Source organism: Haematobia irritans, chromosome 2 (genome assembly GCF_050003625.1).
Source record: "Haematobia irritans isolate KBUSLIRL chromosome 2, ASM5000362v1, whole genome shotgun sequence".
Lineage (NCBI taxonomy): Eukaryota > Metazoa > Arthropoda > Insecta > Diptera > Muscidae > Haematobia > Haematobia irritans.
Genome location: NC_134398.1, coordinates 169,162,062 through 169,189,173, shown reverse-complemented (window position 1 = coordinate 169,189,173; position 27,112 = coordinate 169,162,062). Strand labels below are relative to the sequence as shown.

Genomic DNA, 27,112 nt, shown 5'->3' with positions numbered 1-27,112 from the left:
CGATAGAGCTCGATCGACATACAGAAACAGGCTGTTAGTACTCACCATTATGAACCGCTATTTAAGTATACACTTTGATCAGTTTTAATGCTTTCGTCCAATTCATTTTGATCAGTCATGTTTTTCAACTTTCAAAATATTAATATATGGAAGAAGTCTATTGCTTATTCCAATTCTGCGTGCTTTTGTGAATTTAATACAACGTTTTTAATGACATCTTTACCAAATTCAAAAATTCGCCACTCATCGTTCGACTTTCCTACAGAATACCCTAAATAACAATATTAATTAAAAAATAATCAATACCAACTTCATAACAATCAAATTCTATATTTGGCAATAAATTTGAGTTTCTTCGGCTCTTGAAAGTCTAATCAAAATTTTTGTATCAATTAAACTTAATACTGTTCCAAATAAAAAAGCACCAAAAGCACTAAATGAAAATGCCAGAAAGCACCAAGTTGGTGCTTTTTTTGAAAAGGCACCAAAAAGGCAATTTGGTGCTTTTTAGAAATCAAAAAGCACTAAATTTGGTGCTAAAAGCACCAAATTGGCAACACTGACTACAAGTACGTATAAATATGATCGGCTAGTACATCAAAATTTCAAATTTGAGTAACATTGGTTTATAAATAAAAGTATTATGGCCAAATTTGGGAAAATCGAGCGATGCATATATATGGAAGCTATATGTAGATCTCAACCAATTTGCATAATATTTTGCGGAATTGATTAATACCACAAAAGGTTACTTTGTGCACAATTTGAGTAAGATCAGTTAAGAAATGAGGCCTCTATGGTTAAACATAAGGTTATTAGGGGCAAAATTTTCAAAATCGGGCGATACATATATGAGAGCTGTATCTACATCTGAACCGATTTCGATGAAATTTTGCACATACCGCTAGAACTATAGAGGGCTGGATTTAGCCAACTTTGAGTAAGATCGGTTAATAAATAAGGATTCTATGGCCAAATTTGGGAAAATTGGGCCATACATATATATGGGAGCTATATCTCAATCTGAACCGATTTCGATGAAATTTTGCACATACAGTTAGTGCTATAGAGGATTACATTTGACCAACTTTGATTACTATTGGTTGATAAGGGTTTTATAGTCAAATTTAGAAAAATCGGGCGGTACGTATATATGGGAGCTATAGCTAAATCTGCACCGATTTCCATGATTTTTTGCACATATAGTTACTGCTATAGAAGATTACATTTAGCCAACTTTGAGTAAGATAGGTTGATAAATAAGGATTTTATGGCCAAAGTTAGACAAATCGGGCGGTACATATATATGAGAGCTATATCTAAATCTGAACCGATTTCGATGAAATTTTGCAGACTTGAAGGGCGATGAAAAAGATTATTTTTTGCCAATAACGATCCGTTTGTAAAAAAGCGCAACGTAACCCCATTTGTCGAAATCGGGCGATACATATATATGGGAGCTATATCTAAATTTGATTTCTTCCAAATTCAATAGCGTTCGTCCTTGTGCCCAAAAAACTCCCTGTACCAAATTTCATCAAAATCGGTTAATAATTGCGACCGAAATCCTGTGAACAACAAATACATGTGCAGACGGACGGACGGACACCAAGCGCTAGATCGACTCAGGAGGTGATTCTGAGTCAATCGGTATATATTTTATGGGGTCTAAAATCAATATTTCTGGTAGGCACATTTTTTGGCAGATCAAACTTATTATACCCTGACCACTATGTGGTTTAGGGTAAAAAATGCATGTTCAAAAGGTAAATGTTTAAATCTAAACTAGGCATTAAGATGCCATCGTACATCACTATGGAAGGTGGTACACACATCCCAGCAAAAAAAGCGTCGCCAAAAAAGTAGCGAAAATGTTCTTTTTGGATCCTGAAGGGGATGGGCTTGTCATAGGACCGATGTCCACCATTTCAACAGACGTTGCACTGAATTTGCATCACCTCTTAAGATGTGATCCGAATTCAGTGTTTTGCATAATAACTCATTTACAGGTGTGGACGAAAATGCCAGAACCAAAATTTTCTGCTTCAAAATCTTCAATTCTTCACATTTGCTGCAAACACAAAAAAGCTATGTACACATCAGTGTATTGACACATACTCATATCTGGTAAAGACTCTGTTACTTAGGGAAGTTGGCTATGATGTTTTTTGTTTTTGCAATAGCCCCAAAAGTCTTTACCAAAGACCATAGAAAAAGAAGACATGAATTGGGCTTTGATAGTGTTAGTGCTAAGAACCAGAGATTAGCCCCATACTTGTAGGAAAAGCGCTTCGAACTTACTGGTTTGATACAGACAATTTTTATTTTGCTATTTTCTCAAAAGTTCCTGCCAATTTCTGTGTCGTTTGCACTAAATTATTAATTAAATGTTTCATGAAGTGTTTTCGTTCTTTTAAAAGTTAAAAAAATTGCTAAAATAAGAGAATTAGGTTTTGTTACGAATGCAAAATGAAAAGAGAAACCGAAAAAAAGTTGCAACTTCTCATCGAACATGTATGGGGCTAATCTCTGGTTCTTGAGAAAAAAGAATAACAACATGCCCAATTCATGTCTTCTTTTTCTATGGTCTTTGGTCTTTACAACATATAAAAAACAAATATTAGAGGCCGTATACAGATATACAAACTGCAAAACACCAGTTAAAATAACATATATACACTCATAAAAAAGTCTACTGACAAAAGCAGCTGTAATATTTTTGCACTTCCTGGTGTAGGAAGAAAACTTCGTAATATTTAATTCGTAATATTTTAAATATTTTAAAGTTTTAAAATATTGTATTTAATTTTAGACGATCCGTCATCTAAAATCTTAACGCTCAAGAAAACAGATTATAGGATGGGTATATCGGTGGGTAGTTTCATATGAAAGATTTAAAAATTTTAGCAATTGCACCAAAACTGTGTTATCTACATATTCAAGAATTTGCCCTGCCTGCATGGAAACCCCCATCACGTCAGAAACAAAATCGGGCGAGGTGGACTATATTACAACTTGGGCCAAAACTGTGGCTCCTAGGTATTCAAAAACTTGCCCACCTGAATAAAAAAGCGGCATCTCAAGTCAGAAACAAAATCGGTTGAATCGGTCTATATGATAAGCCAACCATACTGGATTGGTGATATTTCAGTTGAGATTTTACAAAATCCTATATTTATTCTTATTTGCACCTTAGTTCGCCTGTGAAACATGATCGTAGGTAGTATTAACCTAATGAAGTATTAAAGCTGGGTTATCATTCGTTGTTATTCAATTATATGTTAATTTTGTCAACATCATCGAATCGAAAATGAAACTTGTTAATTAGTGCATATAGGTTCCATTTTCATCTCAATGATTACCAAAGAAGTGAAAAAGCTATTTACTCTTTTTTTAATATAACAATTTATTAACTTATTTTATCTATTCTTTTAACAATTCCCAACAAAACTTAACATGATTTAACATAATTATAACGACGGTTCAGATTGGTCGTATTCTTCATCATATGTGCTTCTAAAATCCTCTCCTACTTCCATTGAATTTTCATCAGCCGTATTAAAATCCCAAGACGTTGAAATAACAGCTTCATTATCAGTAATAGCCCCAACACCGGAATCATGTATGGGCCTTCGAACTGAGACAGGACCAACAATATCATGGCTACCACTGGAGGAGGTCGAAGTATTAGAGCTGCTCAATGTGGTATCCGGAGAATTTTGTTCCATTTCTTCTGTTGTTGTGGTCAATAATTTGTTAGATTCATGAGCCGAGATAACTCCGGAATCATTGCTGGGACCTCTCATTGATATGGGGCCAACAACCTGTATAGGACTATCGTTATCATTCGACTCATTACGTGTTGGTGACAATGACGATCTTAAAGAAGAATTTTCATTGTGACTTGATCTATTGCTTAGAAATGATTGAATCCTTTTGAGTAATCCATTATGCTGTTGGTTACCTTTTGAATCAGATTCTTTTAAAGCTTTACAGCTATTAGAGCATGATAAGATTTCATCATTGTTCGTTAAATCTGTAGCTGAACGTTTGCGATTCAGGCGTTCCTCTTCGGAGCGTTGTGGACTCCAATCGAGGGAATGATGAACTTCAGCTTGGACAATTAAAACCTGGGCTGGCATTTCAGGACTACTACATGGAGATGAAGCCTGAAATTGTCTGTAAATAACAATTATGGTATATTTCAAATGTCAAAAGTCTGACACATACAAAGAAATTTGTTAGTAGACACAGACACATTGGACACAGACAAAACATCTGCTAATATAGCAGAAAGCAATCGCTGTTTGCTGAAACCGCAAACAATATCTGCCATTCTTTAAGCTTGAATACACTAAAACATGTTTGACTTTTGTTGAAACAAACAAAAAAGTAAATTTTTTACCGCCACCGAAAAATACCGGCTCATCTCGACTGAAATGTAGCCACCAGTTAATAAAAATATATTTTTTAGAGGTGAGTATTAAGTTCGAGTTTAGCCGCTAAAGTGGAAACTAAGTCAGTAAAAAAAAGTCATAAAATTATACATATTTGTTGCAAATTTTATTATAACTTGATGAGGAATAGCCCAAAGCAAATTTTCACAGAGTTTGTATTCCTTAAAATGGATTATTAAAGAAAAGTAATCGTGAATTAGCGGCTAAACTCGAAATTAATACCCCCTTAATCTGAAAAAATGATTCTAATTTCATCATAAAAAACTTATTTTTCATCCAAACTAATTCCAATACGTTTCTATAAGAATTTACAAAAAATCATGAACAGAAAATTGAAATAAAATTAAAATATTTTCAGATTGATTATACAATTAGTCTTATGTCAATACCTTTCATTTCAAAGCTTCTCTAAGAGGTTTCACCGTAGGTTAGGTTAGGTTAGGTGGCAGTCCGATGTATCAGGCTCACTTAGACTATTCAGTACATTGTGATACCACATTGGTTTCACCGTAATGTGAAACGCCGTTTGGAAACGGCTATAAAAAGGAGGTCCCTGTTATTGATCTTAACATAGAATCGTGCAGCACTTATGGATAAGAGAGAAATTCACCACGTTGGAATCACAATGGACTGAATAGTCGAAGTGAGCCTAGAATAACGGGCTTCTGCTATAACTAAGGTACTATTTTCTTTTTTGTATGCATATACAGAAACATTTTAAACAGCGAACAAAAAATTGTGAAACGTTTAGTTTTTCGTTCGCTAGACTCGTGAAGTACAAAAATATAACAACAGACTTTTCTATGAGTGCAGGATTACTATAGTATACCCTTCTCCCATAATTTATACTATAGTATAACATTTCCCCATAACCCCTCAATCTCCTTTGATATTTTTTTTACATTTCCCCGTAAACAATAAGTTAAATACGGTTTGTCTAACATGGATGAGATTTAGTTGAAATGTTCGTTTCTGTGGTGAGACTAATTAAATGATTTCTGTTCTTGTGTCCCATTCACAAGGATTATAAAAATAACAATCAAGTTTCATACGAAATTATAGCATTAAGTAGAATTCTTCCTTTGTTCGCGAATAGTATTAGACAATGTGTTATTGGAAAACTTGTCACTATCCTAGCAGATCACCTCGAATATTAGCTAACACACAACAACACATCTACTAAAAACTTGAAAAAGACTTACCCCATCATAGTTGAGTTCCAAGGACCACCACCTGGCATGAAATCCATTTCACTTTCCTAAAGCAATTGATTCAGTTATGCCATATTTTCACATATGTATGAACTTTATACTTACCCGTAAAGCCCTTTCCATGTCATCATCATCAAAAATATCAGTTTCTCTTTGGCTCACAGATTGGTTTAGAGCATCCAATATGTGACGCATTTCCTGTAAATCCATACCATCTTCATAGAAGCCCATGCCTAAACGGACATTTGTTTTTAAAAATCAAAAGCATAACATTCGGAAAACCTTAGTCATTCGCCTGCACATACCTTTCAATGTTATTTGTAATTCCTTGTATTCATTTCGTTTACGAGAACTACGTAATTCCATTATTTAAATGATTTTTATATTGACTATTAATAAAAAAGAAACTGCCACTCTTTTAAGTAAACAATTGTGATACCGTTACTTTCCAGTGTATCCAGAAATGAAACAGTGTTGTATACATTGTAAAATTTTGCAAAATAGCGATCACAGGTCATAGAGACTAATATCAGATATGCTAGAATTCCAGCGTTTTTTAAATGATAAGAAAACAGACAATACTCAATAAAAATAGGTCTGTTCGTGTATTTTTCCAGTAAAAACTATGAAGAGAGTAAACCCAATAAACACAAAGGTTTGAAAAATACTAAAATTCAATAATTTTTAAAACCATTTTTCGAAGAATTAAGGTAATATTCAAGTTGAGAAATTGTTGAAAAGCGCATTCTCAACAAAAAACAGACATTGCCCTCAACAGTAAAATTCAACACATCAGCAATAATTTCTCAATTGTAATCCTCAAATTGAAATGCATCGCTACTCAATAATTTCTCAAACAGTTTTCAATGTGAGACAAATTAAAAATTTACATTGTTGCGAATATTTTCTAACCACAATTTGGATGAAATTCAATCCCCGTTCTTAGTGAAAGTCAACGCTAAATTTCTAGGGATTTTGTATAATTTATTAATTTTTATCGGTAAAAAATATAATAATATTAAAAATAACATTAATAATATATAAAAATAATAATATAATACCAATCAAAACATAATTAACTTATTAAACGTATTAATAAATAAAACTATCAATACAACTTTAACTATTTTAAACATTTTTACATGTACCCTGCAAAAAATTTTTTGAATTTGACGGCGCTTTTGAGAATCTCCACCACGTCGAAAACAGTCGTACGTACGCCGTCACTATTGAGAAGTTGTACCACGCCAAGTTACTACAAAAAAGTATCGCATCAGTGCAATTATTAGGTGCCTTTCTAGATAAATTTAGAACGACGCCAATAAGAGCCACTTCAAACTATCAGAAAAAGTGCAATTTAGAATAGTTGTAAAAGAATCATTGTGGACAAGTAAAACACGATAGTTTAAATGTTTATTGCTTTTATTCAACATTTATAAATACTTATAAATATAGCATTTATACGACTACCACATCACATTTAACATAACTTTTTGCATTAATAAAAGAATGATCTTGACTTACAAGTAGCCAGTTACATGTTGCAGCGTATATCAGCCAGTGTGTATATTCTCGATGGAAGCAACGTGTCCGGAAAAATATCTGAAAAAATCACTTTATTCCATTTGGAAAGTCCAAACTGTGTACGAAACTGAAATACTTCTTTAATTTTTCAACAGCTGCTGTCTCACTAATTTCATCCTATTTGCGGCAACACAGGCTGTGGAAATTAATGGTACAATCTCCAGACCTTTAACTGTTACTAAGGGTGTACCTCAAGGATCGAAATTGGGCCCTCTCCTTTTTTGCCTTTATATAAATGATCTTCCGAGCTGTCTAAAGTTTTCAAAAATTCATATATATATGCTAATGATGTGCAAATCTACCTGAGTTGTAAAAAATTTGAGTTAACAGATGGAATCGACAAATTAAATTTGGATCTACTGAACATACATGAATGGGCTACAGAAAACAGTCTACATATTAATCCAAATAAATCAAAACTATTAATCATGAACAATCGTACACACGTCGTTTCGTCTGATCTACCTGTTAAAGTTGGTAATGAAACCATCGAGAGAGAGTTAATAAGTCAAAGAATCTGGGAATCATTTTTAATTCCTCATTAACTTGGAAAGATCATGTTTGCACCACTGCTGGGAAAATTTTTGGTATGCTCCGTACTCTTTATCAAACACAATATTTCACACCACTGCACATCCGCATACTGCTTGCGAAAACGTATTTAATGCCAATAATCCTTTATGGCAGTGAATTGTTTGGTAGTGCTGATGCTTTTAGTAAACGTCGCCTTGAAACAGCATACAATGCAATCGTTAGATATGTGTTCGGTATCAAATGCTTTGATAGTTGTGCTTCTTACACTAAATGTCTTTATGGTGTAGAATTTGCGCAACTATTAAACATCAGAATGTTAATTTTGCTGCAAAAGATTATCTATACCATAGAACCAAAATATCTTTATGATAAATTACGCTTTGGGAGATCCACCAGAAGAATTTTAATTATTCCACAACAACATCAGCTACTAGTATCTGAATGGCACTTCTTATTCAACGCCGTTCGCCTATGGAACTCTTTGCCTGCATCGATTCAATTTATTGGCAATGCTAATACATTCATGAATGCCTTATATGGACATTTTTCTGTCTAACACTAATACTAACCTATACACACTATTTTCATTATACTATCTGTCGCTTTTGCTTCATTTTTATTTTCATTTTTTTGTTTTTAATGATTATGATAAAATATTTCTATATTTGCTGTGATTTGTAATTATAATTGTTGATTTGTAATTGTAACTTTAAATGATTCGAAATTGTAAATAGTACCAACATTAATCACATACTGTAATTTAAAAGATTTTGTATATCTTGTAGTATGTGAATGAATAAAATAAATAAATAAATAAATAAAACTTGTTCGTCATATACCTTTCAAAATTTTAAGCGTAATAACTATATTTTCAGCACTTTATTTTCGTTTCTATTTATTATTTATATCGTTTTTATTTTATTTTTATTTTATTTCGTTTTATAAACTGGCCCCATCACAGTTGGCGATTGTTGTAGAGTCACTTACGAGTCGGTGGTATCGATGAGGATGAATGATGGCAGGGTATAATTCGATTTCCTCCATAATGTTGGTGTTACATAACTGTTAGTTAATTAATTATTAATTAATATGCTGGCAATTTGAAATAATTACTATCGAGGAACTTCCTGGTCTGCGTGTTAGAATAGATTCCAGCAACCCAATAAACACAAGCATTGGAGAAATGCTTATATTCAAAAGGCTTTCAAACATTTTTTCAAAGAATTTGAATTAGAGAAATTGTTGAGAAAATCGCGTTCTCAACAAAATACAGACATTACCCTCAACAGTAGAATTCAACACGTTACCAACAATTTCTCAACATAGTAGCAACAACTTTTCAAACTAAATTTAATTTTAATGCTTCAAACCCATTGGAAAATTTATTGAAGGCAAGCAATATGCAAAGGCATTTGAACTAATGTTGAAGATGGGATTTACTATCAATTTGATATGGCGTTACCTACGAAAAATGTTCATCCTTGTGTTTGTTGGGAAGAGAAATTCACAAAATAACAAAGTAGTATTGAAAACCATGTGTTTTTTTTTTTCGTTGCATTTCAAGGTAGTGTTTTGTCAAAGTTTTCTCCAATTATCGTCAACACATTTTCAAAGATTTCGTCAACATTTGGGCGGTTTGGAAGTAATTCGCAAACAATTTGAAAGTGTATTAAAGGCCCTGCCAGCATTTCAAAGTTCCATTTCATCCTCATCGCTACCACAGACTCGTAAATACCACTACAACAATCTTCAACTGTGATGGGGATAGCATATCAAAAAGTACAAAATGTACATGAAAGTATTTTGCCAACACTACCCTGCCAACATTTTTTAATTTGACGGCACTTCTGAGAATCCCCACCACGTCGAAAACAGCCGCATATCCAAAATGCGTTGGAAAAGCGCCGTCACTATTGAGAAGTTGTACCACGATAAAACTTGCGAAACAAATTCCAGTCAGCTGCCTCTATGATGTGGCCTAGTTACTACACTATCCCTGCCAGCATTTCAAAGTTCCATTTCAACCTCATCGTTACCACAGACTCGTAAATGTCACTTCAACTATCATGAAAAGGTACATCAAAAAGTACATGCAAGTAATTTGCCATCCCTACTGTTAAAAAAGCCATTTTTTTTGTGAAACGCCAAGCGCAACCAGCTTGTTATATTTTAATTAAATAAAAACGAAAATAAAGTTCTGAAAACATAGATTATACGCTTAAAATTGTGAAAGGTATATTGGTGAACAATTTGGTGGTTTTCCAAATGGAATAAAGTGATTGTTTTTCAGATATTTTACAGACACGCTGCCTCCATGGAATAAAAACACAGGTTGATAGACGCAGCAACATGTAACTCGCTACTTGTAACTCAACATCATCATTAATGCCAAAAATTATGTTAAATGTAATGTGATAGTGGTATAAATGTTATATTTTTAAGAATTTGTAAATGTTTAATCAAATTAATAAATATCTAAACAAACGTGTTTTACTCGACCACAATGATTCTTTTACAACTATCTTAAAATGCACTTTTTCTGATTGTTTGGAGGGTCCCTTATTGGCGTCGTTCTAAATTGATCTATAAAGGCACCTAATAATTGCACTCATGCGAAACATTTTTGTAGTAACTTGGCGTGGTACAACTTCTCAATAGTGACGGCGCTTTTCCGACGAGTTTTTGATGTCGTATATGATTGTTTTCGACGTAGTGGGGATTCTCAAAAGAGTCCCCAAATTCAAAAAATGTTGGCAGGGATGGTAATCAATAACACTACTTCTAATAATTCTACCATGCATTCTGTACTCAATGTTAAAACGAGCGGTATTACACTAAATACGAAAAAACAAATACGAATTATAGAATAAAGTACAAATACAAATAACAATTGTTTAAACAGAAAGAAAACTGTGGCTTTCTAGTACACCAATTTGATTATTTATTTCATTCTTTAAGTTAGAAAATGTCCAATACAATATTTGATGAAAGACTTATTGATCTTGTAGAACAAAATGACGTCCTTTATAACAAGGAAAATGTGTGTTATCAAAGTTTAACGATTAAGAAAAAAGTATGGGCAAATATTGCAGAACAATTGGAAAGTACTGGTATGATATTCACAATTTTCAATGTTTTATATTCTTCCATGCTCTATATTTTTCTCTGACATTCTTATAGAGGAGCAAGTTATCAAACGCTATCGTGAGCTTCGGGACAGATTTGTACGTTCCAAACGTATGGAACTCATTAGAGGGGAGCAGTCAAGAAAGCTCAACCACATTGTAACTAGAATGAATTTTTTAACACCACACATTTTTAATAAAAGGTATAGTTTCCAGATTTGTATAAATTCACTGCTAATTAAGTTTTCTTCTTTATTTTAGGAGCAATGCTAAAGTTACATGGACTGGTGATGTACCAGTTTTAACACCGGCTTTAGAAAGATCTCAAGAAGAGTCAAATTACTCTGATACAGATTCATTCGATGAGTACTCCTATGAAGAAAACTGTGCCTCAGCGGACATAATCAAAGAAGAACCAGAGATACAAACAATGAGCGAAAGTGAATATCTTGATGATTCTGCAATAAGTACTGGCTCCGATACAGAATTGTTTGCAGAAGCTTTCCAAAGTTTTAACCAACTATGTAAATCCCTAGGTGAGCCCACACAAAACGAGGGAGCGCTAAATGGGTTTGTTCAAATGATTATGGCGACAATTGAGGCTATGAGTCCAAATAAACAAATTAAAGCCATGATGCGTGTGACAGAAGTTGTCATGAAAATCAAAATGGAAGAAGAATAAAAATGTGAAAATCTAAGTAAATATAAATATGGGAGATGTTTTTTTTTTATAAATAGTGGATTTATATATGGACCTTCGACATATACTTTGAAAAAGATAATAATCAGACTTCATCTTCTCTTTAGCTCTTGGTATGGTTTTCACATTTGCCCTAATTGGAACGAGTAGAAAATATATTAAATATGTCTTCTGAATTCAAGGCTTGCATATTAAAAAAGGTACCATCGATTGGCTAAATACCACTCTCAAAAAACCTTTGTTTAATTTTTTTTTTTATTTCTTATATAAAAATAATTTACTCTTACATGCTATATTATTTTTTAAAATTATATTTCAAATATTACAGTTTGACCCTCATCTGCTCCCTCTTGGAAAAAATGATCAGCTAAAGTGTCTCGTAACTCATTGCCAGTACCATTAGTCTCTGCACCATATTTTGTTATTGATTCCAAATTCGATTGAAATTTAGATGCTTCGACTGTTATCCATTCAGTGTTTTCATCAACGTTATGTGGTAATTCTGCGTTTATTGTTCCATCAGAATTATGCCATCGGTCCTCTCCATGGATCATAACAAAATTATGCAAAACCACACATGCCATAATAATCGATTCACAATTTAATGGTGCTAAATCAAATGTAGTCAAAAGTACTCTCCACATAGAGGTAAGCATTGTAAATGTATTGTCGAGAATAGCTTGTCCATGCGACAACTTGTAATTGAAAACAAGCTTCTTGTCATCCAGAGTAGATTCATCATAGGGCCGCATTAAATTCGCTCTCAATGGAAACGTAGTATCACCTATGAAATAGTAGGGAAATTCAAGGGGTGATCCTTCAACTAATGGTCCATTGGGTGGTAGAGGTAAGGTGTTGTTCATAATACCCTTGGCAAATGTTGACTGATGGGGTTCCACTGTTGGGATTGGAAATATATACAGTATTTTTATTGCTCATTTCAATCTCGCAAGGATCGTTACCTGTAACAGTAGCAGAACGAAACCTATGCCTTGCATCGCAAGACGCCATTAAAACTAAGCTGGTCATTGATGTTAAATTATAATCTTCAAGTAATGTCCTCTTCGGTTTCTTAAGATTGATATGTTTTCCATCAATTACACCAACACTGGAATGGATTTTTTGATGTTGATAATAATTAATTTGGAAAATGTTTGAAGAAATTATAGTACATACCAGTTGGGCAATTTCCATGTGTTTTTAAAGTCCTTTGCGATTTTCAGGTAGTCTTCGGATGTTGGTTCTCCTAAATAGAGTGGGCCAAGAATTTCATATAAAATTTCACACGTTTCCAGAACTAAATTGCGTATTGTAGTTTTTCCTAGTTTGTAGTATTTGGCTATAATATCAAATGGAGTACCATGTGCTAGATATCTGAGAAAAAAGAAATGAAGTGTAGTATTCACATTCATTATTAATTGCAAACAGTTGGAATCTAAGCTAATAGTTTACATACAACAGCGTTACCGACAGTCTCTCCTCAGGATATATATGTTGGGCACGTTTACTCATTGCCTTAAATGTTAATTTCAGCAATTTCTCGAATATGGGTCTTTTCATTCTAGTGAGCAGAACGAATTGTTCTTCGTTTTCTTTTTTCACATCTAGAAACACTCTTCCAAAGAACCCCTCTTTGTGTCTATCCAGATTTTCAGGACGAACTTTAAAACTACGAGTTCTTGCTTTTTTCTCTTTCGGTTCAACTTCCTCCTCAGGTTCACCCCGACGTCTCCGTCGCCTACGTTTTTTTGGTGGAGCTGATATTTCAGCTGCCACCTCATATTCTTCTTCAATTTCTTCAGCATCTACTTCATAGCAAAATGCCTCCTGCTGATCTTCTTCTATCTCTGTTACCTGAATTTCCTCGGTACTCTCCACCATTATTTCTTGTTCAGCAGGACATATTTCGTAGCATATACCATTCTCATCCACTTCTTGACATTCGTATTTGGATTCTTCTCCAGGTTCTGCACTGTTACCAAGAACCACATGCCTTTGTTCACCATTTACCTCAAATGATATTTCATACTGATAGTTTGGATCTATATATGCCCCATCACTTGTAATATTGTCAATAATAATTTTTGGTTTTTCTTCTTCGATAGTGATTATTTGATCATTTTCGTCATATACTATATGTTGCTCAGTTGCATCGCATTGTTTAGGCTCAATGCATTCATCGTAATCCACGATTTCCTCGTTTTCATTAATCACCGAATATGTTTCAATAACTTCTTCACTCGACTCCTTCGGTGGTGGCGCTGATGGTTGTAGTTGTATTTTCTTAGCTGGATGTTGTCTTTGCAGGGATAACAATGGAATTCTTTTCGGATAGGAATTTTTTGCGATAACATGTGATTTGTTTTGGGGTTTACTTCGCTTTAGCTTTTGATACATTTTACATAGCTTCATGAAGCTCAGAATTGTAAACATATCTCCCACATCTGAATTCATGATTTAGCAAATAGCTATTCAATTTTATTAAACAATAATGCGAATGAAAACTTATTTACTCTTCTGTGACATTTAATAATGTAGCAACGCCCCAAATTTTGACATTTATCAAATTATCAGGGTTGCCAAGAATTTATATTATTAAAAAGGGTCACGCCAACCAACCAAAATCTACGCTGTTAAGGTGAGTATTAAGTTCGAGTTTTTCGCTCAAGTGAAAACTAAATCAGTAAGAAAAATGCATGAAATTATACGTATTTGTTGCAAATTTTATTATAACTTGATGGGGAAAAGCCCAAAGCAAATTTTCACAAAGTTTGTATTCCTTAAAATGGATTATTAAAGAAAAGTAACCGTGAAAAAATGACGTTTTTAGCGGCTAAACTCGAACTTAATACCCACCTTTAAGGTGGATATTAAGTTCGAGTTTAGCCTCTAAAATAGTCATTTTTTTCGCGATAACTTCTCTTTAACAATCCATTTTAAGGAATATAAACTTTGTGAAAATGTGCTTTGGGCTATTCCCCATCAAGTTATAATAAAATTTGCAACAAATACGTATAATTGTATGCCTTATTTGCTGATTTAATTTTCACTTTAAGGTGAGTATTAAGTTCGAGTTTAGCCGCTAAAATCGCTAAAGTGAAAACTAAATCAGTAAAAAAAAATGCATGAAATTATACATATTTGTTGCAAATTTTATTATAACTTGATGGGGAAAAGCCCAAAGCAAATTTTCACAAAGTTTGTATTCCTTAAAATGGATTATTAAAGATAAGTAATTGTGAAAAAATCATGTTTTTAGCGGCTAAACTCGAACTTAATACCCACCTTTAAGGTGAATACTATGTTCGAGTTTTTCACCAAAACACTAAATTAAAAGTACAAAAATATATATGAAGACGATAATATTTTTATCAAGTCTCTTCAAATTATGGATGGAAAAGATACAATGTATTGATTGCGAACCATTTAATATTTCAAAATTGATTGATTAAAAAAAGTAACCGTGAAAATAAGCTGGTTTTCAGCTTGAAAACTGCCCTGCCAACATTTTTTGAATTTGGGGGCTCTTCTGAGAATCCCCACTACGTCGAAAACAGTCGTACACGATATCCAAAACTCCGTCACTATTGAGAAGTTGTACCACGCCAAGTTACTACAAAAAAGTATCGCATGAGTGCAATTATTAGGTGCCCTTCTGGATACATTTAGAAGGACGCCAATAAGAGCCCCTTCAAACAATCAGAGAAAGTGCATTTAAAGATAGTTGTAAAAGAATCATTGTGGTCAAGTAAAACACGATTGTTTAGATTATTATTAGTTTTATTAAACATTTTTATATTCTCATAAATATAACATTTATACGACTATCACATCACATTTAACATATTTTTATGCATTAATAAAAGATTGATGTTGTGTTACAAGTTGCAAGTTACATGTTGTAGCGTCTATCAGCCAGTGCTTTTATTCCCAATAGAGGCAGCTATCTTAAAATACACTTTTTCTGATTTTTTGAAGGGGCTCTTATTGGCGACGTTCTAAATTTATTAAAAAAGGTACCTAATAATGGCACTCATGCGATACTTTTTTGTAGTAAATTGGAGTGGAACAACTTCTCAATAGTGACGGCGCTTTTCCGAAAAGTTTTGGATGTCGTATACGATTGTTTTCGACGTGGTGGGGATTCTCAGAAACGCCATCAAATTCAAAAAATGCTGGCAGGGTATATTCCCTGCCAACATTTTTTGAATTTGGGGGCGCTTCTGAGAATCCCCACTACGTCGAAAACAGTCGTATACGATATCCAAAACTCCTCGGAAAAGCGCCGTCACTATTGAGAAGTTGTACCACGCCAAGTTACTACAAAAAAGTATCGCATGAGTGCAATTATTAGGAGCCCTTCTGGATACATTTAGAAGGACGCCAATAAGAGCCCCTTCAAACAATCAGACCAAGTGCATTTTAAGATAGTTGTAAAAGAATCATTGTGGTCAAGTAAAACACGATTGTTTAGATGTTTATTAATTTTATGAAACATTTATAAATTCTCCTAAATATAACATTTATACGACTATCACATCACATTTAACACATTTTTGTGCATTAATAAGAGATTGATGTTGAATTACAAGTTGTAATTTAAATGTAGCGTCTATCAGCCAGTACTTTTATTCCCAATGGAGGCAGCGTGTCTGGAAAAATATTTGAAAAACTATCACTTTATTCCATTTGGAAAGTCAAAAATTGTTCACCATATACCTCTCACAATTTTAAGCGTAATATCTATGTTTTCAGAACTTTATTTTCGATTTTATTTAAATAAAATATAACAAGCTGGTTGCGCTTGGCGTTTCACAAAAAATAAAATGGCTCTTCTAACAGTAGTGATGGCAAAATACTTTCATGTACATTTTGTACTTTTTATATGCTTCCCACATCACAGTTCGCGATGGTTGTGGTGACATTTACGAGTCTGTGGTAGCGATGAGGATGAAATGGAACGTTGAAATGCTGGCAGGGTTTCTATCAAGTTTTGTCAAATTATGGATGGAAAAAGATTCAAAGAAATCATTCCGAAACGATTCATATTTCTAAATTAAATGCATTAAATATAAGATTTCATATAATTAAAAAATGCAAATGACTCAGTTCACTTAGCCACAAAATGCGCAGCAAATATTACTTAATTCTATTTTGAATTTTGACAAATTTTCACCAAATACCTTTCACAATTTTAAGCGTAATAACTATGTTTTTATTGTTGATTTTTTGGGTTTCTTAAAATAATTTATAGGAAGCTGTTTGATATTAGTGTTACACAAAATGTCAAATGTTTTTATTGTTGATTTTTTGGGTTTCTTAAAATAATTTATAAGAAGCTGTTTGATATTAGTGTTACACAAAATGTCAAAATGGCTCTTGTTGACAATTGTCAACTGTGTCACTTAAGGGTCTATGGATATAAAATCGTAGTTTGAAACAACGTTTTAACTTCACTATCAAAATGGCAATTTGATGGCTTACGTTGTTGTTTTTGTAATATTGAAAATACCTTGCTTAGTGTGCCTTGGTAAAAGCGTAACGTAGCTCCAGTGTTTGCGCACATGCGTCACGATACGTTTACGCGTAGTTTCTTAATGCCCTCAAAAAATGATTTTCAAGAATTAAGGCACATATTGTGATTATTAATAGGTCTGTTCGCGTACTTTTCCAGTAAAAAATATCCAGTAAAAACTAGCAAGAGAGTAAGAGTGTATTTTACACTCTTTGCTTAAAATTGCTGAAAAGTACACGAACGGTATCCAGTAACTATTTGCACATTGAAAATTTCAGCTGCTAAAACATTGAAAACAAAAAATAAATCCTGTATATTTAACTTCCAATCGTAGTTGCCGAACATGTACATTGTATTGGTACTTTGTTTGTTATCATAAACCAGCTGACAAACTATGCTATGGTTTGCAAGATTTTACTGGGGAAAAAATCTCTAGCAAAAACTTGCAATTTCTCTATCTCATAACTGTCAAATGTTGTCTCTCTCCGGCTCTCTTTTGTTGGCGTTTTGGTGTAAACGAACGACTTCCAGTAAAAATTTGTAATAATTATCAAAAATTATCGGGTTCTCGAACGGAGCTAATAAGAGTTTAAAAATTAGCAAAGCGTGGCAGATATGATGCAGCTACCAAAACACAGTTATTTGTATAATGAAGTATAATGATAAAAAACTAATTGCCTTGCTAAAGGTAAACAATGTCCTCTATAACAAGCATCACCCTCTTGCGAATACCAAAAACAAAAAAATTGTTTGGAATAAAATAGCCGATGAAATGGGACTACCAGGTAAGTATATGGTTATAAAATCGATACCTTATGCCATAGCAATAGAAAGTTTCAGCAAACGAAACTATCTTGCCATTTAAATAGTTATTAATGTTTCAATATTTTTTATTTTGCAGTTGATCGTGTTATAGCCCGTTATAGAACTTTGCGGGACAGATTCGTAAGATATAAACGTTCTCTACTTACAAAGGGACCAGATAATAATTACGATATGGCTATTATGGGAAGAATGGAATTTTTAACTCCATATATATTTATTAGGCATGTGCTAAGAGAGATTGTTTAAAGATCGTTCTTCTAATTTAATTTGAATATATAAATTTTAGAACGAATGGTGGAAAGATAGTATGGGAAGGTTCTGAGCCAAGCTTATATCCATCGGGAGACCCTCTCCACACTATGGGTGAGACGGAAGATGAAAACTCTACAAAACACAATAGTCAGCCGCAGAAGCGAACAATTAATGTTAGTACTTCTGAAGACAGTAACGATACCTATGGACTAGAAGCAAAAAGGAATAATACAAATGTTGGACCATCATATAGCAACGACGATAGCTCCCAATGCCAGACCATAGATTATGAGTATGACAATGGTAACAAAAATACAGCTATGGATGAGGAATTTGCAGACGCAGTTCGTTGTTTCATTCAATTGTGCGAATCTGAAGGAAGGGCAAAAGGAAATAGAGCTCTTCAAGGATTTGGTCAAATGATTATTGCAACTTTAGCCGAAATGAATATAAGAAAACAATCTAAAGCAATAGCACTTGTTACCGAAGCTGTTATGGAAATAAAAATGGAGGATAATAATCAACAATGATAAATACAAGCCTTTCAGTCTGATAAATCAATTTTGCAATCCTTATGGGCCATGTAATCTTGATCCATAGATTTTTAGGTTGAATTTGCGATAGTGCGTCATAAGAATATGGCAAAACAAAATTGCACTTCCACGTGTTACTTTCCTACAATTGATATGCACTGGCTTATCTATTGTTAACTTTAGTAAATTGACAGCGGACGAAGAAGATAGTATCACGCAGAAAGTGTATGACAAATGTATTTGGCATAACTACACTCAAATAAATTTTTTGCACAACTATGAAGTTTCACGTTTGTAGAGTCATATTGAAAATCTATTGGAGAATTTATACATTAATATATCGAAAGTACATAGTATTTACTGAAAAAATATCAGTCATTAATTAATTGGAAAGGAAAATGGAATACATGTCGTGTGATACGTCAATATAAAATTATTCACATGCAACCATTGCAAAGAGCTTTGATAGGTTTCGAATGTCTAGTAAAAATTTAGATTTTCGATTCCATTGTGTAATTTTCTAATGAAATTAGATTTAATATATTTTTAGATATAAGTCGTAGTCTGTAATGGTTTTCATGTATCTATAGACAAATAAATGAAATGAAACATGTTCGGAGCCTGATACCTTGCTGGAGTGGATGTGTTAAATATGAGCGCCACGTTAAAAAAGAGCTGACCATTAAAAAAAATTAATCATTTTTCATAGAAATAGTTTGATTAAAAAAAATATACATAGGATACATATTTTATAGGATTGCATCTAAATCGGTGATACTTATATATTTTGTCTGCTTTTTTCCATAGAGTTCGTTTTGTGGCGTAAAACACTAACTCTTATAGAAAATTGAGCTTATGAATTATTGATTTGGATCATTCCCCTTCAAATTGTCGAAAAAGCTATAATTTTATACTGGTTTTACATATATATTTTTGATTTTAGTAGCAAAAGTCGAACTGTTCTGTTTTTCCAACAAAATTTCATAAATATATATCAAGCTAGTGTTCTATCAAGCTGGTGTTCGAAAACTAGGTCTGTCATTCGGGATCGATTTTTAAAAATCCCGGGATTCGGGATTTCAACCCATAAAATCCCAGGATTTTATTCAGGATTGTTTTGGGCACAATTTTTTGTGCAAACATGAGCTTTTGAGTTTTTAATTTATTTATAAATCCTCTGGTGCATCATAAAAGTTCTAATTTTGTCTAAAATTGGCAAACTACAAAACGTAAAACTAAAGAGAATGTAAGCGTGCTCTTATTTTCTTCGTTTATTCTTAATCTTCGGAACTGTCAAACATCGTTTGACACGGATGAACCATCTATATAATATAGGGTCTATGTATCAAACAGCTGTTTGAGATATACATACTAGACAGGCAACGTATCATCGCGTAACATCGAAATCGAAGAAAATACACATAACAAAGCAAAACGTATAGACGCATCCCAGACGAAGTAATCCATTTCGTTTTTCTGCTACATAGAAATTATTGGTTAGTAAAACGTTTTGGATTTACGATATTAAATAGGCGCAATACCCTTTTTTCCAGAAATTCAAACTGAAACAGTATATTGAGCCCTACAATGGATGATGAAAAACTAATAGAACTGGTTGAGCAACATGAAATAATATATAATCGACATCACCCATCTTATAAGGACCATGAGAAAAAGAACGAGGCATTCGAAATTATTGCCACTGAGCTGGGAATACCTTGTAAGGATGGAAGAATATTTTCATTGCTTTTAAATATTGAGCAATCTTTAATCTTGGTTAGATATACAATTTGTTGTGAATCGCTACCGTACCCTGCGTGATCGCTTTGTGAGATACAAACGCCTAAGAGGAACCGAAGAGGGGGTCAAATACTATCTTCCTGTTATGGACAAAATGGAGTTTCTTTCGCCTTATGTTTTTAACCGAAAGTAAGTATATGACAAACATCATTAGCAGTTTTATATCACAATTCTTATCGATTCTATTTTATAAGGAATCGAAGTAAACACGTTAGAAGACCTGAGTTTAATAGCGAAGACTCCAACTCCATGGATACGATGCAGTTTTCCTCTTCAGTTCGAAACGAGGATACGGAATACTCCATAAAAATATCGCCTGTTGTCAAATCCAATACGCCAAGGACTCTTCCTCAATATAAAAGGAGAGCTAATACGCAGCCAGAGGGTATACCCTATAAAAAATTTGCTTTGGATCCAAACGATGAGATAGACAGAGAGTTCCGAGAGGCTCTTACAAGTTTTCAAACATTGTGTAAAGCAAAAGAACAAGCACAGACCAATGAAGCATTAGAAGGTTTCCGTAAAATGATAGTGTCAACAATAGCCCAAATGAGTTCGGCTAAACAAACCAGGGCTATGTTGGCGGTTACTGAGGCGGTAATGCACATTAAAATGGAAGGCGACAATTAGATAATAATTGTGTAAAAAATTATATTAATGAACTATTAATATGATTTATATTTAGGTAAAACTCTTAGTATTGTTATTGAATATTAGTTACAGTGTTAATTTATAAAAATAATTGTATCGTTTGAATAAAAAAAAAAAAAAAAACGTTTAAGAGTTAACTTTAATTAAAAGTTTAATGAGGCAGAGTCAGGTTATGTTAGAATCTATCAGAAATAATAATCTGTATCTGGAAGGCGGTAATCAGAACGATGCATTCAATAGAGAAAGCACACTTCCAATACTTGAATTTTTTTTTTTAATTGCCTCCTATGATACCCTAACCATATTGCAATGGGTAGCACTTCTGCCTCGAAAACAAAGGGTCATGATTTCAATCCCAGTTCCAACCGCACACCAAAAAGTTTTTCAGGGATAGGAAATTTCCGCATTGATTTTGGCATTTTTCAAATTCGCTCGAACCCCGCTATATAAAAAAGAGGTCCTTGTCATCGAGCTTATTATCAGAATAGTACAGCACTCTTTGATAACCAACTATGATAAAACAATGAATTAAATTCCTGAGTCTGCGGTAACAGTAACTCTACAAAACATAAATATAAAGCCTAAAAATAGTTTTAGGCGATATTAGAATCTAAATATTATTAGAAATAGTGAATTCTGCTTGGTGTTAATATGCCATTACGAATTAAAAAAAAATAAATTTAAAAAATTAACTTTTTCAAATTATTTGCAGTAATTTTATTTAATTAAAGATTCTACATCAAGTGCCTATGAAATGCAAATTTAATCCTCGTCTTCCATTTTAATTTTCATTACTGCCTCTGTAACACCCAACATGGCTTTTGTTTGCTTAGTTACACTCATCTCTGCAATGGTGGATATAATCATTTGACGAAAACCTTGCAATGCTCCTCTATTCTTTCCGTCATCTTTGTTTACCATCAGAAAGTTATTGATAGTCTCATTAAACTCATTGGCACTCTTAAGAAATTTTGCCTTATTCAATTTATAAATATTGGTATCATCTGATTTCCTCTTTTGTCCTCTTTTTGAAAATAGTTGGGCTGACTTTGTATCTGTTCCCGATGGCATATCAGATGTTGTATCAATTGTTTCCAAATTTAAGGGATCCTGAGAATCGTCGTCGCTTTCATATAAATCACTTTTTGAATGTTTATCTCTTCTGAAATAGTATCGATCAACTGATGTAGCTTTCCAAATAACAATTGAAGTATCATCCAAATTACCTTCTATTGAATATGTGAGGTCCTAGAAATTCCATTTTGTCAAGGATGGGAATGTAGAATCGTATTTCACCTGTTGTTTCCTTGATTCGATTGTATCTTGCATAGCGATCTCGAAGTGTTCGGTATCGATTTACGACCAATTGTATGTCTAAGCAAAATTCCAATATATAGTCAAATAGGTGCTCAAAGAATTTCAAATATGTAACATTTTACCATTTACACCCAAATCATTAGCAATTTCCATAAACGCCTCATCCTTTTTTTCAGCATTTTTGTAATCGGGATGGCGTCTCTTGTACAAAACTTCATGTGCTTCCACAAGTTCCATTAACTTAAAGTCATCTATCATAATGTCGTTTGAAATTGTGTAGGTGCCAATGTAGTTTACAAATTTGTAAATAAAAAAATAATTTACTGTTTATATTCCGGAGCCCTCAGTGATGCCAACAGCTGAAAATCGAAAAGCACGAAAAATATATTATAAATGTTAACACAACAGTTCCCAGAGCAAAAACTACTCCAGCGAGCTGTAATACAAAAAAGAAACTTTCAAAGATATATTATATACCTTTTAGGTATTCATTTTATTTGAAGCATTTTTAATTTTATGAAACTATAAACCTCTATTCAAGAGTACATCTTTATATTTTTAATGCCTATTTTACTCTCATTCTAATCACTTTGATCGGCAATGAATTTCAAATTTCGATATATGTTTTACCGTAGGGAAAATACATTAAATTTGGAAATATTCTCTAGTATATTTGGCAATTTATTTGAGTTTCTTAAGGTTGAATTACACACCATGCGTCAATCCGTGCGTTGGTGGAAGGGTTGATTTTTTCTGTTTGCGGCACACTATTCGAGCTTTTGATTTCAAAGAGAAATTTCAACTCTTCAATCATCGGACGCAATGTACGCATTGAACGCATGATATGTAAAGGTAGAATTACATACCATGCATTCAATGAGTACAATGCGTCCGATGATTGAAGAGTTGAAATTTCTCTTTGAAATCAAAAGCTCGAATAGGCTGCCGCAAACAGAAAAAATCAACCCTTCCATCAACGCACGGATTGACGCATGGTGTGTAATTCAACCTTTATTATTCAATTTTTAAGCGTTTGACAGTCTAATCAGAATTTTGTATGAAAAGATGTCGTCAATCAAACTCAATACCTAATAAATTTGAAAAAAAAGCACCAAAAGCACTAAATGAAAATGCTTTTTTTTTTTGAAAAAACACTAAAAAGGAAATTTAGTGCATTTTGGAAATCAAAAATTCGGTGCTGAAAACACCAAATTGGCATCACTAGGATTCCTTTTATTGACAATCAACAGAGTTGTTATACAAAACTAAACTATCAGTGTTGCCTAAATTCATTCAGAAAAAGGTGGTAAATTAACAAAGTTTCGATTTCTAATAAACCCTCATTTTTTTTTAACAAATTATACACCTTCAATATTGTTGATCACAAAATTAACTGAAATTTATTATTTATTACGTTGTTTATAGTCATAACATATTATGAAAATGAATACAGGTAAGTAATAAGGTACTACCACCTAAGGTTTTGGATCTAAATTAATATTAACGCTAGATACGTAGTTTAAATGAAACGCCATATATTACAATATGTTAAATATTTGTGAATGTTTACGATATAATCTGCTGTTGTTGACTTTATAATATCAGAAAGATATTTTGAACCAAAAATTGTAAAATAAGCTTCGTTTATCGCGGTACAGCTAAAAACGATGTGCAAAATGTTCACCCGCCGGAATCTGCACTCCCAACACAATTCCACTAGTTCATAATTGAATAGATGTTGGTTGGTTGGAGAGGTGTGATCAAGTCGAAGACGTATGTATTTTTTTATCCAAAATCTAGATATTATAAAAGTTGGTGTAGTTTTATGTGGGTTTAATTGTTTGTAGTATGGTTCGTAGTCGTTCCATTCTAAACTCTCTTGTTGCTTTAAGTATGCATTCGAGTCAACCCTGTTGGGTACAATATATCGCAATACCTGTGTATTTATGGCAAGTTTGGCTTCTTCGTCCGCGTATGTATATACCGGCCTTTTGATGCTTTGAACGGTGTTGGACAAATACCACGAAACCAATTTTTGTGCATATAATATTTTATTTAAAGTCTGTTATTGCTGCTTTGGGAGTCATTATTCAGCATGACCACCGTGCGTACATGAGGTCGTTGGTTCAATCCCAGTATGAACCGAATGCCGTTCGGACTTTGCTGAACTAAACACAGAATTGGACAGTACTCGTTACTAACAGAAAAGTTCACCACCACAATGGACTGAATAGTGCATGTGAGTCGCACTCAGCGGGAACGTACACATAGCAATGGAAATGTAGCCCAAACATGAGGGAAGACAAAAAATGGCATTTAAAAAGCAACAATTCAACAAAAATTTGTTTTCTTTAAAACAATCAAAATGTTTGCTAATTACATTGGGTATATTTTAGGAATGTTGATTAGTGAATATACCACGAGTAACATTTAGTTATTAAAATTTTAGGAACTGTTGTTCGCTAGACCTAGAATCACATAGGCGTAAGAGCAGACTCTGCGTGATGTTATTTGCAGACGTTTTCTGGAGTTAATGATTTCAAAATATAGGTAGAACATGACTGTACTGATTTAAAAATACATTTATTTAAAATTAAATACGTTAATTTTACATTATAACTTAAAAACTGATAACAATGGTATAAAGCGTTTGATGTTTAGGTTTTACATCCATAAATGATTACTCCTTTCTTAATTAAAAATTTGAGTTTAATATAAACTCAACCATGTCTTCAGTTGGACCAGGTCATTTTAAATAAAAAAATTGTGTTCCGATAATAAACAAACGCACAAATATTGTTTTCTTAAGCAGAAATATCTTGTTACAATGAGAGCATGCAGTGAATGCATTATCTATATGACTTGTCGAATTAAATTCCAGTAAATTCCTAATCATCGTCTTCCATTCTTATACACATTACCAACTCTGTTACTCGCATCATGGCTTTGGTCTGTTTCGAAGGACTCATGCCAGCAATCGTTGCTACAATCATTTGACCGAATCCATGTAATGCTTCATTTTCTTGCCGTTCCTCACGTGCTTTACATAGCTTTTTAAAGCTTTGCAGTGCTTCACGGAATGCTTCATCCGCAGCACTCATATTATTATTGGGTTGCATAGCCGTGGGACCATCATAATTACCCCCAGGTGTTGATATTATCTCGGGCGCTTTCCGTTTAATAGCACTTTTGTATAATTGTCGTTCAGGTGATGAATATGCCATTTCTATTAACGTATCAGATTCTTCATGGTCTTGTTGCTCTGGTGTCATACCGGATGTAATTATCTGATTGGATGAACTGTCGTCTTCTCTACAAGTCCATGTAATTTTCTCTCCATTTGAACTAAAATTAAAAATAAATATAATTTTTTAAGCCATAATGCACAATCGAAGTTTATCTTGGTATAATTTCATATTGAAAACAGATTTGTTGCATGTTTAACGCACTATCTCCCTCGAGTTCAGAGGCCTTGTTATCCCAGCCACCAAACCTAAAGGCTCCGATTACAGAAACATCTCAATTTACTTAAATTTCCAAAGAAGAGCTATGGAATGATTTTATTAACTAATTGATAGATTTTTGTTAATTGAAAATCCCATGGATTTGCGATGAATTTTATCAAGAAAAAAGATGTTTTCGAGGAGCAAGCCACTTGTCGTTCTGTCTCATTACCAAAGTAATTCCCAGTGTGCTACGTATATATCCCATATGTACAATACCTTTTGACAAACACATGTGGAGTTAAAAATTCCATTTTATCCATAATGGGAGGATGATATTTATTTTCTGAGCCAGTTAACATTTCTACACGTTTATATCGTACAAAACGATCTCGTAGAGTGCGATACCTCTTGATTAAATCGTCCACTATAACAAATCGAAAAAGAGATATCAAAAAAATTGAATGCTATTTTATTTTGTTTGTCCACCTACCAGGATGATCCATTTCAGCTGCAATTTTATTCCAAACTCTTTTCTTTCTTTCGAAACTATGGTTGTATCGATGGGCTTTGTTGTAGAGTATATCATTAGCCTCGACCAATTCCATTAATCTGTCGTCATCCATATTTTTAAGATTTCTAATTTATTTTTGAGGTAAAATCTCGTTACTTTCTTGATCTAGCAGAAGTTATTGGAAAACGCCAAGATACTTCCTTTTCCTAGTGCTTTGGGACGTCTCAACTAACCAAATTTATTTTTGTTCTGGTACAGTTAATAATGTGTAGTATCCGCCAGCTGTGACCATTACGTTTCTATTAATTTCTTCTTGTCAGTGTTGCTGTTGTATCTACGTAGAGTGTTTGTGTGCGTGTATACACAACGTTACTAAACTTCACGAAATAATATACACAGTTTTTGCCGATGGTAACGTAATGTAGAGAAAAGATGTAGCAGAGCATTTGAGCGGGATTGGATTGTTGATAGAAAATCGTAGGAGGCGAAGTAGTGTGTGTGAAATAGAGGGAAATAATAATGGTGTTCACACGCATCTTTATTGTTAACGATTTCACCTCAGATGATTTGTCATTCAACGAGAAAAATTACTGCACCGTTTTTACTACAATTTATTTGGGGGATTTTGAATTAATTAAAACTAGGGCTGTC

General features: G+C 33.3%; 7 protein-coding genes and 2 long non-coding RNA genes across 10 annotated transcripts in view; 5 read left to right on the top strand and 4 right to left on the bottom strand.

Annotated features, from left to right (window-relative positions):
- Positions 1-3,381: 3,381 nt before the first annotated feature.
- Positions 3,382-6,114, bottom strand: LOC142224358 (uncharacterized). The gene is made up of 4 exons (XM_075294133.1): positions 5,974-6,114; positions 5,774-5,901; positions 5,660-5,715; positions 3,382-4,179 (listed from the first exon to the last, which is right to left on the bottom strand). Exons 1-4 carry the CDS (start codon positions 6,032-6,034, stop codon positions 3,471-3,473), a joined length of 954 nt encoding a protein of 317 aa, XP_075150248.1. The 5' UTR covers positions 6,035-6,114; the 3' UTR covers positions 3,382-3,470.
- Positions 6,115-9,878: 3,764 nt separating this feature from the next.
- Positions 9,879-10,290, top strand: LOC142224356 (uncharacterized). Its single transcript, XR_012719126.1, has 2 exons — positions 9,879-10,019; positions 10,077-10,290. It is a non-coding gene; the product is annotated as an uncharacterized LOC142224356 (long non-coding RNA).
- Positions 10,291-10,622: 332 nt separating this feature from the next.
- Positions 10,623-11,620, top strand: LOC142226687 (uncharacterized). The gene is made up of 3 exons (XM_075296813.1): positions 10,623-10,896; positions 10,967-11,114; positions 11,173-11,620. The coding sequence occupies exons 1-3, from the start codon at positions 10,752-10,754 to the stop codon at positions 11,591-11,593; spliced, it is 714 nt and encodes a 237-aa protein (XP_075152928.1). The 5' UTR covers positions 10,623-10,751; the 3' UTR covers positions 11,594-11,620.
- A 228-nt stretch (positions 11,621-11,848) lies between these two features.
- On the bottom strand, positions 11,849-14,129 carry LOC142226686 (uncharacterized). The gene is made up of 4 exons (XM_075296812.1): positions 13,068-14,129; positions 12,788-12,985; positions 12,574-12,719; positions 11,849-12,509 (listed from the first exon to the last, which is right to left on the bottom strand). The coding sequence occupies exons 1-4, from the start codon at positions 14,063-14,065 to the stop codon at positions 11,920-11,922; spliced, it is 1,932 nt and encodes a 643-aa protein (XP_075152927.1). The 5' UTR covers positions 14,066-14,129; the 3' UTR covers positions 11,849-11,919.
- A 3,035-nt stretch (positions 14,130-17,164) lies between these two features.
- On the top strand, positions 17,165-18,742 carry LOC142226680 (uncharacterized). The gene is made up of 4 exons (XM_075296807.1): positions 17,165-17,262; positions 17,711-17,911; positions 18,028-18,172; positions 18,238-18,742. The coding sequence occupies exons 2-4, from the start codon at positions 17,776-17,778 to the stop codon at positions 18,731-18,733; spliced, it is 777 nt and encodes a 258-aa protein (XP_075152922.1). The 5' UTR covers positions 17,165-17,262; positions 17,711-17,775; the 3' UTR covers positions 18,734-18,742.
- A 1,360-nt stretch (positions 18,743-20,102) lies between these two features.
- Positions 20,103-21,310, top strand: LOC142226684 (uncharacterized). 2 transcript variants are annotated; one of them, XM_075296810.1, is made up of 4 exons: positions 20,103-20,194; positions 20,290-20,456; positions 20,518-20,665; positions 20,731-21,310. In XM_075296810.1, exons 2-4 carry the CDS (start codon positions 20,324-20,326, stop codon positions 21,164-21,166), a joined length of 717 nt encoding a protein of 238 aa, XP_075152925.1. In that variant the 5' UTR covers positions 20,103-20,194; positions 20,290-20,323; the 3' UTR covers positions 21,167-21,310. The 2 variants fall into 2 exon arrangements, with proteins under 2 accessions (XP_075152925.1, XP_075152924.1); XM_075296809.1 differs by having other exon boundaries at positions 20,111-20,232.
- A 565-nt stretch (positions 21,311-21,875) lies between these two features.
- On the bottom strand, positions 21,876-22,873 carry LOC142226685 (uncharacterized). The gene is made up of 3 exons (XM_075296811.1): positions 22,627-22,873; positions 22,414-22,561; positions 21,876-22,349 (listed from the first exon to the last, which is right to left on the bottom strand). Exons 1-3 carry the CDS (start codon positions 22,760-22,762, stop codon positions 21,950-21,952), a joined length of 684 nt encoding a protein of 227 aa, XP_075152926.1. The 5' UTR covers positions 22,763-22,873; the 3' UTR covers positions 21,876-21,949.
- A 975-nt stretch (positions 22,874-23,848) lies between these two features.
- LOC142226683 (uncharacterized) overlaps positions 23,849-27,112 on the top strand; it is a 139,549-nt gene continuing 136,285 nt past the window's right edge. The window contains exon 1 of the long non-coding RNA XR_012719723.1: positions 23,849-23,957. This is a non-coding gene — a long non-coding RNA (uncharacterized LOC142226683). The remainder of the gene's footprint in view (positions 23,958-27,112) is intronic.
- LOC142226679 (uncharacterized) lies at positions 25,069-26,922 on the bottom strand. The gene is made up of 3 exons (XM_075296806.1): positions 26,441-26,922; positions 26,227-26,374; positions 25,069-25,849 (listed from the first exon to the last, which is right to left on the bottom strand). Exons 1-3 carry the CDS (start codon positions 26,571-26,573, stop codon positions 25,393-25,395), a joined length of 738 nt encoding a protein of 245 aa, XP_075152921.1. The 5' UTR covers positions 26,574-26,922; the 3' UTR covers positions 25,069-25,392.

Coding starts and splice junctions, on each gene's coding strand:
- LOC142224358 (XM_075294133.1), bottom strand. CDS start 6,034: ATGGAATTACGTAGTTCTCGTAAACGAAATGAATACAAGGAATTACAA. Junction 5,716..5,773: donor ACATGGAAAGGGCTTTACGG/GTAAGTATAAAG, acceptor CAATTGCTTTAG/GAAAGTGAAATGGATTTCAT. Junction 4,180..5,659: donor TGGAACTCAACTATGATGGG/GTAAGTCTTTTT, acceptor TGTTATTTACAG/ACAATTTCAGGCTTCATCTC.
- LOC142226687 (XM_075296813.1), top strand. CDS start 10,752: ATGTCCAATACAATATTTGATGAAAGACTTATTGATCTTGTAGAACAA. Junction 10,897..10,966: donor AGAACAATTGGAAAGTACTG/GTATGATATTCA, acceptor ACATTCTTATAG/AGGAGCAAGTTATCAAACGC. Junction 11,115..11,172: donor CCACACATTTTTAATAAAAG/GTATAGTTTCCA, acceptor TCTTTATTTTAG/GAGCAATGCTAAAGTTACAT.
- LOC142226686 (XM_075296812.1), bottom strand. CDS start 14,065: ATGAATTCAGATGTGGGAGATATGTTTACAATTCTGAGCTTCATGAAG. Junction 12,986..13,067: donor AGACTGTCGGTAACGCTGTT/GTATGTAAACTA, acceptor CTTTTTTCTCAG/ATATCTAGCACATGGTACTC. Junction 12,510..12,573: donor TCGTTCTGCTACTGTTACAG/GTAACGATCCTT, acceptor CAATCCCAACAG/TGGAACCCCATCAGTCAACA.
- LOC142226680 (XM_075296807.1), top strand. CDS start 17,776: ATGAAGTATAATGATAAAAAACTAATTGCCTTGCTAAAGGTAAACAAT. Junction 17,912..18,027: donor CGATGAAATGGGACTACCAG/GTAAGTATATGG, acceptor TTTATTTTGCAG/TTGATCGTGTTATAGCCCGT. Junction 18,173..18,237: donor ACTCCATATATATTTATTAG/GCATGTGCTAAG, acceptor TATAAATTTTAG/AACGAATGGTGGAAAGATAG.
- LOC142226684 (XM_075296810.1), top strand. CDS start 20,324: ATGGATGATGAAAAACTAATAGAACTGGTTGAGCAACATGAAATAATA. Junction 20,457..20,517: donor CACTGAGCTGGGAATACCTT/GTAAGGATGGAA, acceptor AATCTTGGTTAG/ATATACAATTTGTTGTGAAT. Junction 20,666..20,730: donor CCTTATGTTTTTAACCGAAA/GTAAGTATATGA, acceptor CTATTTTATAAG/GAATCGAAGTAAACACGTTA.
- LOC142226685 (XM_075296811.1), bottom strand. CDS start 22,762: ATGATAGATGACTTTAAGTTAATGGAACTTGTGGAAGCACATGAAGTT. Junction 22,562..22,626: donor TAATGATTTGGGTGTAAATG/GTAAAATGTTAC, acceptor AATTTTGCTTAG/ACATACAATTGGTCGTAAAT. Junction 22,350..22,413: donor CCTCACATATTCAATAGAAG/GTAATTTGGATG, acceptor ATACTATTTCAG/AAGAGATAAACATTCAAAAA.
- LOC142226679 (XM_075296806.1), bottom strand. CDS start 26,573: ATGGATGACGACAGATTAATGGAATTGGTCGAGGCTAATGATATACTC. Junction 26,375..26,440: donor AGCTGAAATGGATCATCCTG/GTAGGTGGACAA, acceptor GATTTGTTATAG/TGGACGATTTAATCAAGAGG. Junction 25,850..26,226: donor CCACATGTGTTTGTCAAAAG/GTATTGTACATA, acceptor TTTTAATTTTAG/TTCAAATGGAGAGAAAATTA.